The sequence below is a fragment of the Vulpes vulpes genome, chromosome 2 (assembly GCF_048418805.1).
Source record: "Vulpes vulpes isolate BD-2025 chromosome 2, VulVul3, whole genome shotgun sequence".
Taxonomy (NCBI): domain Eukaryota; kingdom Metazoa; phylum Chordata; class Mammalia; order Carnivora; family Canidae; genus Vulpes; species Vulpes vulpes.
This window is the reverse complement of record NC_132781.1, coordinates 158359108-158372492: the sequence shown is the minus strand read 5'-3', so window position 1 is coordinate 158372492 and position 13385 is coordinate 158359108. Positions and strand designations below refer to the sequence as shown.

Below are 13385 nucleotides of genomic sequence, written 5' to 3'. Positions count from 1 at the left end.
TTCGAGATGTTTCCTCTCTCATTTTATTTTTTTAATGTGTGCCTTTTACTAAGTATTTTATAAATACATACAGAATCTAGTTTTATTTTGAAAGGAGTGCCAACAGATTGGATGTGGGATGTGAGATATGAGAGAATGAATTTGACATGCAGATTTTTGGCCTGGGGGGGGCAAAGATGGAGGCGGGCCCCTCAGCTGAGATGGGGAGGGGCAGGTGGCAGGGATTCATATTGAATTACCTTCCATCCTTCTCCCCGGGGAGGCTCTGCACCCCCCTACTTGGCCATCCTGAGTCCCCCGATGAGGTGTCAGACCCCCAGCACTCCCCCTGGGGAGCCAGGCCTGGCCCTCCTGGGTGGCGGTCATTGCTCCCCACGCTGACCCCGTTCCAGCATTCTGCAGCCTGCAGTAGTATCATTGTCTGTTGGCTTGTGTTCCCCTGATCTGTGAGCTACTTGGAGTCTGATGCATCTTTATTTCTCTGCTCTTAGCACAGGGCCTGGCTTGGAGTAGGCCCTGAGGGTTTACTTGTTGATGGGTGAATGGCTGTCCTCCCAGGAGAGCAGATTTCTCAGCAAAAGTCAACGACATCCCTCTGCAATCCCAGCTCTCAGAACCCAGTGGGGTTTGGATGCCAGCACGGGCCCATTCCCTCTAACTTACGCATCAGGGGTTGAGACCCAGGGAGAGGAAGGTGGCCTGGATCTCTCACCGGAGCCTCTGTCTTCCCTACTGGGCACAGCCCCGGCCCTCTGTCTCCTCTGTGGCAGATGCCAGATATGCCCAGAGTCCTGAGCTGGCCTCTGCTGTGATCAGAACGCCCCTAGGAGTGGAGGGGCCTGGCTTGGACCCAAACACACTAATTCCACACCTGCTTTTCTGCAACCACCTACCTCAGACCTTTACGACTATTGCCATGGATGCCCACCAACCTCAAGCTCCTCTTCTGCAGTTGTAATTAATAGAGCACATGCGGGTAGGGAAGGAAGGAAATAAAGAAGGAAGGAAGAGAAGGAGGAGAGAGGGGGAGGGAGGGAGGGAGAAGGAAGGGAGGGAGGGAGGGAGAAGGAAGGGCGGATGAATTTACCACTCGACCTTGCCAGCTGAGCGAGGCAGAGCCCAGAGCCCCGGCTCCCAGACCCTCTGCTGACCACCCGCTCCTGGCTTCCCTTACTGTCTCTTCACATGAGTGACAGCATCACTCAATCCAGATTTTAAGTGGCTGAACTTGAACTTCTAAAGGCTGCTACAGCTTTTGAAGCTCTCCCCAGGATTTTTAGACCTGATTTTATTTGTTTTCCTAAAACCTCTGAATCCCTGATGCCCTGCACCGTGCCCGACGCTTAGTGGGGGGCTCACGACATGTTTGTTGGACGACCGTGTGATTACAGCCCTCTGCGTGTTTTCCCTTATCATACGAGGGTGGCCTTTCTCCTCCCAGACCTGCAAGGTTCAGGGCAGCGGCCACGTCCACAATATTTTGTGGCCTCAAGCTGCAGCACAGGGCCGAGAACCCAGGAGTCTCCATGAATGAAGACCAGTTACATCAGTGAGCTATACAGTGTAACAGGCCACACTACGACTTAGTGACTTCAAATGTCAGCCTTTATTCGGCTCACAGTTCTGCAATTGGCAGCTTCGCCTGGGCTGAGCCGGGCACACAGTTGTTCCAGTTCCAGCTAGCTTCTCTCGTGGGTCACCGTCTGCAATGCGTGGGCTTTGCTGATCTTTGCTGAGCGCTCTCACATGTCTGAGGTCTGAGTAGACACAGCAGGGCTGATGGACTCTGGCTCCCATCCGCCAGGGGGTCCGCCCAGGCTTTTTCTCGGCAGAGCTCGGCGTCCTGAGAGAGTTAGAGCACCAGGCCTCCCGAGGCCTAGGCTGGGAAACTGGGAGACCGTCCATAGGCTCCACGACATTCTATTGGCCGATGTCATTCACAAGGCCGGCGTGGAGTTCAGATTCCAACTGGGAAAAATAGACTCGACTTCTTGATGGGCCGAGCTGAGCGTCCCTTCACGAGAGGCAAGGATAAGAGAGGTAAGGACACTTGTGGCCAATTTTGCAACCTGCCATACCAGTTGGGCATTATAAACGACAGAGCCCGCTCAGGTCAGGTCACTTCGGTGTTTGTTAGAGTCTAAGTCTGATATCACCAGGGGCTTCTGGATTTGGACGGAAATTTCGGGGATCTCTGACACCCCCTTCCAGGCCCTCTTTCTCTCCCTTTGACAACGTCCTGGTCATGACACTCACGTGGCAGTGGTGGCTGTGGATATCCTCACACTGTGTCCAGATGAAAATGGCATTAATTTTTCCTACCTGAGGGACGTCAGAGGACAGAACCCGAACAGAGGAGAGACGAAATCCCAGTGCACCTCTCGGATCCTCAGCTGTGTGCAAAGACCGTGTTTTGCAGGATCCCTGCTCTGCCCCCAGCTGGAGGTGGGTTGTGTGCCCAGTCCCCAAGTCCACCCTGCATCCTGATTTTGGGGTAGGAGTGGAGGGAGAGTTTAGGGTAGATCCTGGGTCCCCTTCCACCTCCTGGAAATTCCTGGATGGGGGTTGGGAACATCTTTCTCTCCTGTCACCTGTTACATTGCTTCTTAGCACTTAACGACTTTCAGAAGGTGTTATTTATTTGTGTCTATGAGTAGGGGCTGTCTCCCTCCATGGCGTGCCAGGATTTTATCTTTTCTATTGCTGATCGGCAGCCCTCTGGTTGGGAGCACCCTAGGCCAGGTGCTGAAGGGTGACTGCAGAAATGGAGCTGTTGCGGATGGCATGAGAAGGCTTCCGGGAGGGACAGGTGACACTGAAACGATGCTGACCCACAGGGGGGCTGGTGGCTGCCTAGCACTGGAGCTTCCTCCTGCCGCAGCGGGGCCGGCTGGAGAAGAGCTGCTTGAAGTTTTTCTCGTAGGTGGGCAGGCTCGCTCTGAAGCAGTACGCAGATTGCTTGTCACACTCACATGCCCGTAGCCCACAGAGGCAGCTGACGCTGGGACCCAGGGCACACTTGCCTGCAGAGAGAGAAGGGTCACTGGGGGCTCCGCTTCGTTCTAAGGTCAGGGAAAACAGAGGCTTGCTGCAAGGGGGTCAAGGGTTGAGCAGAGAGGGAGGAATTTGGGAGTCCGTCTCCTGTGTCCCCGGTCACACCTGGACATGCCACAAGGACTAGAGTGAAGAGAAGCAGGGAGGAAACGGGAGAGAGGGCAGGGGTGGGGAGGCTGGGCCGCACTGGGGAGGGGTGCCCTGAGCCGGCCTGCAGGCCAACAACACGGGACCCACTTCTCAGAGCTCACCTCACAGTTCCAGCTGCTTGCTTGACATCTCGCGTGGACGTGTCCGGCATCTCCAACTTCAGGCGTTCAGAGGGAACACTTGATGCAGCGCTCCCTCCACCCACCGGCCTGTCCTTCACCCACGCTCCCGGCTCGCAAACCGCACCACCTCCTACTCGAGCCAGAAAGTGAGCAGCAGCCTGGGTTCCTCCCCGCCTTCCACTTTGCACATCCATCCACTTTGCACATCCAGTCCACAGCAAGCACCACTGATGCCTCTGTTTAAAATACTTCCGGCTCCACCCCCTTCCCTCCACCTTCTTGGCCGCTACCCCCAATCCCTGTCCCCTCCAGCTCTCCTCTCTAACAGGAGGAAACGCACAGGGGCCTTCCTAAACTGTCATCTGGATGGGGTCCTCTCTCCCGCCTAAGCCCCAGGGCAGTTTCCCAGTGTTGGGGGAAGACATCCACATCCTCGCCAGGCGTAATCCGGCCCGCGCCAACCTCTCCATCCCCACCGTCCTTCGCTCTGCTCCAGGCACGCTGGCCTATCACATGCCTGCTTTGGTCTTGTCCCAGGGCCTTTGCTCTCACAGTTCTGTCTAAAACACTTCCCTCCAGGATCTTCAGGTGACTTGGATCCATCATCTCCTTTGGGTCTCGGTCAGATTTCCCCTCCTCAGAGAGGTCCTCCCAGACCCCTGATCTAGGGCTCCCTCCAGCCACTCTTCCACACACCCCGTTTATTTCATTCCCTGTGCCTTGCACAACCCGTACGCCTCTTATGGGTCTGCTTGCACGTGTCCGTCTTCCCTCAGTGGAGTGTGAGCTCTGTGAGGCCGGCGCTTTGCCTGTCTTGTCTGCACAGCATCCCCAGTGTGCAGAACAAATGCTGGTGCATGGTAGGTGCTCAACTGAGGGTCGCTGACCAATGTAGCCTCTCTCTATGGGCCTTTGGGATTGAGTGTCTGCCCTTAGGCCAAGTCACCACTAGATGGAGATCTTTTATTTAGTTGTCAGAACTGTAGTGCTCAGAGAGAGTGTGTGTGGGTGGGTGTGTGTGTGCCTGTGGGTGTGTTCCACTCTCCTCTGAGGGTTGAGGGCGAGGAAGGGAGGCAGCCAGACTCCCCAGTTTGTTGACCATGGGCAAGTTAGCCTCAGTATCCATATTTACAAAATGATGATTAAAATATTAGTGTCAAAAATAAATAATGATGTCTACTGGGCAGGATCGTTGGGAGGATTTTCGCTGCTGTTTACAGAGGGAGTGGCTTGGACGTGGCAGGCTCGCCCAGGGTGCTCCGTAAGGGCTTATGGTGACGGTGATGGTGAGGCATCTGGGAAGGAGAGGGGCCCTTTGAGGTTGGCCCCAGTGCTGGCTGTCCTGTTTGTTTGCTTTTCTCCCTCTGAAGTCTGATTCTGGCAGCAAGCTGTCCTCCCACATCTCTCTGGAGACTCAGTGTCTCAAGGCACATCGACACCCACCCCCTATGCTTCAGCTGTGCCCTCCATGCACCCTCATGAAATGTGCCAGGGATGCTCCTGCCCCTGGCTCTCGGCTCCCGTCATTCCCACTGTTCCTGATACCTGGCTCACCTTTGCCCTCCCTCTTTCCATCTGTGAAGATCCTCCAGGATCCATCAAGCCCCAGCTCCTCCAGGAGCCTCTCTCAAGCCCCTGTCCCTTTCAGGCCTCTCGTCACCACTGCCACCGCCGTACCCAGCACACCCCTTGCTTCCCTCTGGGGTGGCTGCTGTGGTCTACAGGCCCACTTAGACTCATGGCTGGTGTTCTCAGGGGGCTACTTGGGTGTAGGGCACTGCCCCTTCAACCACACTCTCCTCCAGAAAGGGCCTGGTGTCCCTGTGCTGTCACTCACCCAGGTACTGCCACTCTGCCTTGGCCACTTCCTCTTCCTTGTCCTCTTTCTGGTTACCTCGGTCCTCTGTTCCTCTCTTCCTTTCTTCCGTCTCACTTGTCCTTTGTCCTTTCTCTCTCTTCGCTGTCCACTTCTTGCTTTGGCTGGTCCTTTCTGACGCCTGGAGTATGACCCTCTCCTGTTGTGCAGTGTGACCTCTAATGCCTCGCCTGGGCCTCGGACCCCCCAGAAACTGATCTTGAGCAGGGGTCAATGGCTGTGGACAATCATTTCTGGGGCATCCCACAGCCATGGCCGGACTAAGGCCTGTCAAGACCTAGAAGGAGAGGCAGCCCCAGGCCAAGAAATGTCCTCTTTGCAAGCCATCTTTTCAAAACACGTCTGAATCCAGTTCCTACGTCTTTCAATTTGCTGGTGGAGAAACTGAGACATGAGGAAGGGAACTGATAGCATCAGGACCATCTCTCTCAGTCCACGAAGTAGACTTCCACAACCAGGAGGAAGCAGGATGCTCTACCTTCCTGCCCATGGCGAACTCCGGTCCTGCCAGGCCTCTGCCTACCTGTGCCCCAGGCCTCCACCCTCTCTCTAAATCCCCTCCCTGGGCCTCTGGTTCAGTCTCAGGGCTCCGAATGCCATCTGAATGCCCATGACTCTCGGGTTCTCGTCCCAGCCAGGTGTTTCCCCCGAGCTTTAGACTCCAACATGTGCATGTCCACTTGACTTCCCCGTCAGGCATCAAATAGGCATCTCGAACTCAAGAAGGCTCATGCCGAGTGCTTGCCATGTCTCCACAGCCCGTTCTTCTCCATCTGCACAAGCTTGGTCAACTCCTTACCCATGGCCGCTTGGGCCGGGAACCTTGGATCCTGTCTCTTTTACCTTCCCACCCCACAACTCATCCATCAGCAGCTCCTGACAATTTACCTCCAAAACACCCAGCATCTGGCACTTCTCTCCTCCAGTCCACCACCCTGTGGAAGCATCTCCCCAGTGCTCACTAGTGGCCCCCCATCTTTCTTCCCTTGCTCCCCATCCTCCATGGGCAGCGGCCAGAGTATCTTTCTAAAGCAACATTAGAGCACATCCTGCTTCAAATGCTCTGGCGGCTTCCCCTGCTACTGAAGGAGAGGGTGCACTCCTCCCCTGTCGGCCCATCCCGTGGCCCCGGGTCCACCAGCCTCCACTGTCCCGCTGCCATCGCCTCGGCTCCTGCCACACTGGCTAAATGCCACTTCCTTGTGAGGGCCTCTGCGGCCACCTGAAGTAGCCATCCTTCTCTCTCCCTGCCACTGTCATTCCATATCCTGTCATCTTGTTGCAGCACTGATCCACACCTGAGTGCACTTTATTTCTGAGTATTTTGGGACCTGATCCCCTCCCCCTGCAAGCTCCTTCTGGGCAGGGAGTTTGTCTTCTCATCGCACATCTTTAGCCCTAAACACGCAGTGAGCAGCCCATCACTAAGTGCTACTGCTTCACGGGGCTGGACACTCACTGTCTTTGGGGGCAGCAAAAGGATCCCCATCCTAGGAAACCTGGGAAGCCAGCTTCTCCATCCAGACCCACCATCTGCGTGCTTTAGGATCTCAGGCAAGTTGTTCATCTCCAAGCCTGTTGCCTCAGCTCTCAAATCGGGAACCAGACACTTGCATTAACTATTTCAGGAGTTGTTCATTCATTCACTCATCAAACAGGTACAGTGTTCCTAACATGTGCCAGGCCTTTGGCTAATAACTAGAGGTACAGGTCCTCCTGCAAGCAGGCCCCACGTTGCATAGCTCCCAGGGCATCCTTCTCTGTGGGTTCTAATGAGGATGAGTCTGCCCCCGCCCCCAAACCCCCAAGACAGGCTTGTTCCTTGCCCTCCAGAACTCATATTCTGTTTGGTGGGAGAGTGGCTGCATAAATAAGCAAGGTAATTTCAGGTAGACACAAATGCTAGGAAAGAAAAGGGTGATGTGTCAGCGAGTGGAGGTGTTGTGAAGGAATACATTCAGTAATGAAGGAGAAAGGTCTTTGCAAACTGCAAATTCCAGTGGTTGCCATTGTTCACCTTCCCTCGTTGGCAGAGGGAGAAGTCCGAGGTTCAGACATGGAGGTGTAAGTGGCACTATTGGCTGGAACCTGGTCTCTGCCTCCCATGGCCCCTGCACTAATGCACACGTGCATATGTGGGTGGAGGTGGGGGGGTATCTCTGCTGGCTAATCTTAAAGTCCCCTGCAAATGCCAAGTACTTACGTAAGACCACCCAAAGGAGGGATAACAACCTCCCTGGTTGCTCGAGGGCAGCCGTCCCCACCTGGCAAATTAGCCCCAGGGCTTGGGTTACAGGCCTTTCTCTGCAAAGATCTCCCAGTGACATTTAAAGACATGGACAGGCCAAGTTGTTTTTCCCTTTCCCTTCCCTGCTCACCAACTGCATCCCGGATCAGCTGCAGGTTGCTAAGCAACCCAGGGCCAGGCTCTGGGTACAGGATTTCAGAACTTGGAGGCTGGGGTGGGAGGGTGGGGGAGACAGTTAACCCTTGCAGGGCAGCTCTTTGAACCCCGGTGGAACTGGGGTGAGGGAAGAGCTTTTCTTCCTTAGGAGTTAATGATAGTAGCTTGAGGCGCGGCAGGTGCAGAGGAGATGCTTCAGAGAAATCTCCTAACAGTAATGAAGCAAATCCCAGTGCTCTTCTGCAAAAGTCAAAAGGGGAAAAGAAAACTTAGATGCATATAGAAGTCTCAGCTTCTAAAAGGAAAGGCATTACCTAAGCACCTGCTATGGGCCTGACCCTTTATCGGGGTTACTTTAGTACTTTATGAAGTACAGATTGTTAACCCCATTTTACAGATGAAGAGACTAAGGCCCAGGCTAGTTGTGCAATTATCCAGCTAGAAGGGGTGGAGCTGGGATTCAGACCCAGCTCTGCCTGACTCCAAAGGATGTGCTCTCTTTGGGCCTCTTAGCAGGAGACATAAAGCTCAGAAGATCTTTCAGAACAGAAAGATCTGGGGCATCACGGAGGAGCCGAGTCTCCATCTGCCTTTCTCTGTCCCCTGGGCTGGCGCTGAGCATTCTGATGAGCATGCTGCTGACAGCAAGACTTGCATTCATGGGAACAAAGTGCATCCCCCCAACACCCTCCCGTCAGCCTCATGTTGCTGGGGAGGGCAGTGTGAGACAGGGGCACCAGCTCTGCGGCCAGACAATGTGGGTTTGACTTGCGACTCTTTTTTTCCTGGCTGTGGGACCGTGGCCATCTCAGCTAACCTCTCTGAGCCTCAGGGTCCCTCTTGATAACCATGCCCACACCTCAAAGGTGTATCCTGGGGGTTACGGTGCTGTGTGTAAAGTGTCTATCACGGATGCTCACAGACTGAAGCTGTTGCTAATATACCTATTTTATGGATAAAGAAACTCAGGCCCAGAAAAATCAGGCCAAGCAGTATGTTCCAGAGCATTGGAAAGGCTGAAGACACACGTGTTTTAATGTTGCCTGTTACTCAGATCAAACTCTATGCCCTCTGGGCCTCAGCCTCCCGACCCTACAATGAGCGGTTGGTCTAGAGGGTCTCTAGGGCGCTTTCAGCCCTGGAGAATGCCAGGAAAACAGGACCTAAGGCTGCCTTGCTCTGTGCCCTGGCCCATGCACAGCGCTGGCCCTGGATGGGCATCCAGTAGGCACTCAAGCAATACTGGACGAGTAAATGAATGTGACTGGGTCTGGTTTGTGGGCTCAGCATGTAGCAGCAGCAGACCCAGGATGAGAACCCAGATCACCCAGTTCCTAGCCCTGCTCCTGGGAGCCGGGCTTTGGCAGGTGGAGTGGAGCGGATGGGGGGGTTGGCCTGGTACTCACTGGCTGGGGCAGCTGAGGAGGAGGATGGTGATGCCCTGGTGGTGATGGGGAAGCATCCGTCTCCTCCCCGTGCTAACTCCCTAAGCAGGGCTCTGGAGTCCAGAAGGTCTGCTCAAGCTTTGGGAGCAACTGGCTTCCTGGCAGCATCGGTGGAAAGCACAGCCCAGGCTGCAAACTTTCCAGCCCAGCTCTCAGACCCTGCCTGCACTTCCCACCACCACCCAGCAGGTGCCAAGCAGAAGATGTTTCCATGTGCCACCTCCGGGGTGGGGGGGTGGGCTACAGCCTCTACCCCAGATCATTCTCCTGCATCTCCTGGGGCCCCCAGGCTGTGGCTCTGGCCCTACAGGAGGAAGAGGATTGCTAAAGAAGCTGCTCAAAAAAATAAATAAATAAATAAATAAATAAAGCTGCTCCAGGTGCAGAGGGCAGAGGCTTGCCCTGAGCCCGGGACCAGGGTGCAGGCAGGTCTTCTGCACTTACTGAATTTCTACTTCCCTCCTCAGATCACCTTTTCCCTTCTTCCTCAGTCCCTGAACCTTATGGGGGCATCAGAGGACAGAGCTCCTCAAGTACATTTTCTCTAAAAGTGATAACTTTTCAAGCACTTTAAGGTAACGCTTGACATGACATATGTTATGATCAAGAGGAATAGAGATGAGCAGAAACCATAGGGAAGTGAGACCATAAGCCAGGCTGAGAAGAGTCAGAGGCCCCTTTTGTGTGTGTGTGCACCCAGTCCAAACCCCAGGCTTGTCCCCCCAACTCCTGCCAGGTGAGGCCCGGAAAGGTGGGAAGAGGCTGCCAGAGACTCGGTCTCTGCCTCCAATGGCATCATGTGCCAAAGTCAACAATACTTTGGGGAAAACCTCCGACCTCCTTCCCTTGGCCCCCACCCCTCACTAGGTCCGGATCCCATCCCCTGCACGCGGCCTGGGGGACCTTCCAGAAGACACATTGCTCTGGTGTGAGAGCATGGCCAGAGAGCTCCGACACAGAAGCCTCGTTGAACTCACGTGGGAAAAAGAGGATTCTCCCAGTCGACAGTGTGCTTGGGGGCTGGGGGCCATGGAGGCTGAGAAGCAGGGGTCTGAGCCCCCCACCCCCCAAGACTCAGGTCTCATCACTGGACCAGGGACAACCCACAGCCCTAACGCTTGGTCAGTCTTGCTGTGTCCTGAGCTAGGGCTCTGGGTAGGAAGCGCTGGGGTTTGGGGGCTGAGCACCCACTCTAAGTGGGGGAGAGGAAGGGAAGGGTGGTGGCGGTTCCCTCACCTGGGGAAGAGACAGGTGAACTACGACACATTCATAGCTGAACACAAATACGCACAGGGAGGAGAGGGGTCCATGCACCTCCACAAGGCCAGGTAGGAAGCCAGTTGCCCTAAAGGGCATTCAAACCACTGGTGCCATTGGAATGAAGGGCATTCACGAGAAGGCGCAGTGACTTCAAATGTGCTTTGACCAAACTTGCCCTACACACACCCACACCCTAGCAGCCCCAGAGATATGCTCTAGGGTATCAGGGGCCACTCCCCACCTGCTCGACACTCAGTACTGGCCCACCCTGTCCTTTGCTCTCTTCCTTGAATGGCCTCGATGACACATGAGTTCCCTTCCCTGACCCCTCCTATTTACTTTTGTGTCTCCCAGGGCACCTACCCGTGCTTGGCATGTAGTCACCCTTAACAAATATTTGTCCAACCGAAAGACAGATGAGCTGCTTAGGTGACACATGACAGACCTAAGGAGGAATGTTCTCAACGGCAACAGTTGCCAGGCAAAGCTGCAAGATTCAGTGTAATCTCAAGTCAACAACTATTTATTGAGCAAGTACTATACCCCAGGCATGGGCTGCACGCTCCCAGGGGGTACTAGAGAGACAGCCGTGGACAGGAGAGACCAGAGACCAAGTAAGGGCTCCCAAGAAGCTCTGATTCCTAGAATTGTCACTTTCTGTCGCAAAGCACGCCTCTGCTAGGAGGCAGACGTTAAGGAGAGGCCCGGGTTCAAAGCCATTTCCCCGTAGAGAGGGCTACTTACAGGCCACGGTCCCGTTGGCGATGTGGAACTGGTAGCCGTTCAGCACAGGCTGGCAGCCGAGCTGCTTCAGCTTCCCGTAGCAGCAATCATGTGCCAGGCAGCATCTGGGGGCCAGACCAGAGGGGGTGAGGGGCTTCCCCAGTGGATGGGCCCTGGGGCATCAGCAGGGTGGAGACGGAGGGTGCAACCTGGGAAGGACTCCCCCGTATCCTCCCTGGAGCGAGACGGCATTGACAATAAGGAGGGAAGTCCCTAAAAATATTAACAATATAAACATAACCACTAACAGGCAGTGAGCCCTTTCTAGAAACTTCTGCTACCTCATTAGCTCCTCTATGAAACCCCGCGAAGTGTGATCATCATCCCTCTTTGGTAGAGGAGGAGATGAGATCCTAAGAGGGGAATTTCCTAAAATTATCCAGCTGGAAAATGAGAGACCTGGGGCCCAAACCTAGGTCCATGGGACTCGGTCATTCATGGAATGAACTTTTTCCTAAGCACCCGCTATGTGCCAAGCACTGTGATAGTCCCTGAGGAGACAGGGCTCAGCAAAAACCCCCAGAGTCCTTTAGACCTTGTTCTCACGATGTTCAAAGTGGCCTGGAGCAGGAAAAGGGAGAGCACCAAGAAGAGAAAACAGGTGGGCCGGCCTTGGCCAGGGCAGGAAGGGCAGGAGGGCCGAGACCGGGGGCTGGATTCCAAGACAGGGAAAAGCAAATGCTCTGGACCAGACACTTCGGTCCTTCCTGTCGTCATCACCCCCTGCAAGAGGGCTCTTTGCTGTTTGTCATCTTTGTCTCATGGTGCTTTAAAATTCTCATCAGCCTTTGGGCTTGAAAGGGGAGGCGCAGAGCCTCAATGGGCCGGGACTGGGAGACGAGCAAATTCTCCTTCAGGTCCTGACTTGGCCACTCAGGGGCTGGTGTGTCTTTAGACTTTGCCAAGAGGTTTAGCAGGTCCTGACGGTTGGTGCCTGTAAGATGGGGATGGTAACTGCCCTGGCCACTGGATGTAAGGATTAAGTTAGGCCCTATATGCAAATCACACATGATGGGTAGTGTCAGGTCCCCTGCAGGGCTCTGGGGTCCCTCCCGCTAGAATATTCCATGCTCTCAGGAGTCCAGCCCAGAGGAATCAAGCTCCAAGAGCGACATTTCAGTCCCTGCAGCAGGTACGTATTTGTCCACGTGAGGTTCAAAGTGACAAAGAAACACCTGGCTTCTTCTCCCTTCAGATGAATGACGTGCGAACTATCTGTCACCTACCTCCCCATGCCCTCGCCAGGTTATGCCAACCTCCACTTTTTCTTGGGACTCACGCTCCCCATCCCCACGCTGAAGAGTGGGCCTGGCAGCCACGTTGGACCATGTGGCCTCGCCCAGATGGACAACTTTTCCAAACTGGGCCACCGGGATTCTCTCTCCCGGAATGTGGAATTAGGCCCGGGAGACAGCAGGGCAGTCTTGCTGTGCTCTAATCCTAAAAAACTGGGTTGCTGAGAGAAGATCACGTTTGCTGTGACGTTTGAGAAGTGCAAATGTTTCTGGGGCTCTGAGCAGGACTGACTAGATAATTTTCGAGGTCTGGTGCAAAATGAGAATTCGGGGCATGTTGTTCCAACACAAGAGCTTCAAGATGGCGGCTGCAGAGCGGCAAACCACAGACGGCTTCTGTTCCTCGCAGTGCGACAGTCCTAACACCCTGCCCCCCACCCCAAAGGCTTGGGTTTCAGTGCAAATCAGATGAAGGCAGGCCTGGAGCCTCTGGACTCACCTGTCAGTGTCATCCATGGGGGTCCCTTTGCCCCCAAGACCACAGTAGCAGCCATATCCATAATACGAGAAGAAGGCGCTCCGCCCTGTGACGTGTTTGACCATCCTCTGAAACTGCCAGAAGCTGCTGTGGGCAGGAGCCATCACTGCCGGGGAGAAAATAAGAAAGAAGACAACAGGGTGGTGAGGACAAGCCCAGCCTGGCGACCTGTACCCAGAGGGCTTGCATCCAGGACATCAGGAGACCCCAAAACACGCCCCCATATGTGGGCACGGCTGGGATCATCAGCCCCTCTCATGGGGAAGGTAATAGGATCCAAACACTGTGTCCCACAGCCAGTTTCCTGCTAGCTGAGGCTGAGAACCCGGCTTCCATGATGTTCGGGGCATTACTGCCAACCATGTCTTCCCCCGCAAAGTGAAAAACCACCATCCTAGGCAGAAACACCCTTGGGTCTGATGCAACATTAACGGGAAAAGTTCAAAGCCTGAGATGCCAAAACCTACAAATATCATCAGGCATTTATAATCTCCCAGGAGACACAAAATACTTAAGAG

General features: G+C 54.6%; 1 protein-coding gene across 1 annotated transcript in view; it reads right to left on the bottom strand.

The window, feature by feature from the left end:
* Positions 1-13385, bottom strand: part of PLA2G2C (phospholipase A2 group IIC) — a 22737-nt gene continuing 9352 nt past the window's right edge. The window contains exons 3-5 of the mRNA XM_072750990.1: positions 12829-12973; positions 11056-11159; positions 1-3023 (exon numbers count right to left, since the gene is read on the bottom strand). Of these exons, the coding sequence (XP_072607091.1) occupies positions 2854-3023; positions 11056-11159; positions 12829-12973 (419 nt within the window). The 3' untranslated portion in view covers positions 1-2853. The remainder of the gene's footprint in view (positions 3024-11055; positions 11160-12828; positions 12974-13385) is intronic.